The 1,252-nt window shown below is 54.7% G+C and overlaps 1 protein-coding gene across 1 annotated transcript in view; it reads left to right on the top strand.

The window, feature by feature from the left end:
- RABEP2 (rabaptin, RAB GTPase binding effector protein 2) overlaps window positions 1–1,252 on the top strand; it is a 12,149-nt gene that overhangs the window by 10,049 nt on the left and 848 nt on the right. The window contains exons 8-11 of the mRNA XM_021708934.1: window positions 1–70; window positions 221–232; window positions 321–376; window positions 639–755. Of these exons, the coding sequence (XP_021564609.1) occupies window positions 1–70; window positions 221–232; window positions 321–376; window positions 639–755 (255 nt within the window). The remainder of the gene's footprint in view (window positions 71–220; window positions 233–320; window positions 377–638; window positions 756–1,252) is intronic.

Raw genomic sequence — 1,252 nt, 5'->3', positions numbered from 1 at the left:
GCACTGGAGGAGGAGACGGCAGCCAGGGCCAGCCTGGAAGGGCAGCTGAGGGTGCAGCGGGAGGAGACAGGTGAGGAGAGAGAAGCCCCCAGCCCCCAGCCCCTACGCCCAGGGCACCCTCCCTGCAGGGGACCACAAAGGCCCGGGCATGGGCAACAGGAGGGGAGAGAGGAGGCGGTGTGAGCACTAGCCTTGACCTCTCTTCTCTCCTTCCACACAGAGGTGCTGGAGGGTGAGTATGGACCGGCACTGCCTGGGGGATGGGGTTGGCCAGGGGAAGAGAGAGGGTGTGACGCTTTGCCCTACACCTGGCTTCCCAGCCTCCCTGTGCAGCCTGAGGACGGAGATGGAGCGGATCCAGCAGGAACAGAGCAAGGTGAGGCAGAACTCGGGGGCTGGCATGATGAGGGACAAGATGTGAAGACCCCCACCCCCACCCCCTCCCCCGGCCTTTTTGTCTTCCTCAGGTCAAGTGGCAGGAAGCCCCAGGGCAACTGCCAGGCTCCAGCCAGACAGAGGAGGTCAGAGTCAGGGGTGGTGCAGAGGGGGCACCATGTCGGGACCTCCCGTGCTTTGGCTCCACAGCCTCCCGCCTGGCCCATGCTGAGCCAATCCAGCTCAGTGTCCTGTCCCCGCAGGCCCGACTCCCAGACCTCCTCTCAGAACAGAGGGCCAAAGTGCTGCGGCTGCAGGCTGAGCTGGAGACCAGCGAACAGGTGCAGAGGGATTTCGTCCGACTGTCCCAGGCTCTGCAGGTATGGCGTGTCCCCGCCCCACCAGGCTGGCTGACTCCAGGTGACCTGCCTGGGTCTCACAAGGACAGTTCCCCAGTTGAGGGAGTCCCTTCCTCCTCCTTGGGCTGGTCCTACCCCCTGAGCTTTTTTTTTTTTTTTTTTTTTTGAGTTGGAGTCTCACTCTGTCACCCAGATGGGAGTGCAAGTTAAAATAATAAACAATGAGAAAACATTTAGGGCCTAAATCCAGTTTACCTGTGTTTTTTTCTTTCCTGGAACACATATTTTCACACTTTTTCCTTTTATCAGAAGAGGTGTTGTTTCAATGTACTTCATGATTGCAGTAATTGCCTCTTTAAATTCCATTTCCAAGTAAGCCTAAAATGAAATTTAATCTTTTTTTAGTCAAAAATCTACCCAAAAAGTCCTGCATTTTAAAACGGACTTAATACTTTCTTACAGAACATAAAAGTGAAATTACCACAAGTACTGATTGCTTTTGTCTCTTTATTTTGCTA

Source organism: Carlito syrichta, unplaced genomic scaffold (assembly GCF_000164805.1).
Source record: "Carlito syrichta isolate Samal-C Ts95f unplaced genomic scaffold, Tarsius_syrichta-2.0.1 Scaffold153593, whole genome shotgun sequence".
In the NCBI taxonomy this organism is placed as follows: Eukaryota; Metazoa; Chordata; class Mammalia; order Primates; family Tarsiidae; genus Carlito; species Carlito syrichta.
This window is presented reverse-complemented; position numbering and strand designations above follow the sequence as displayed.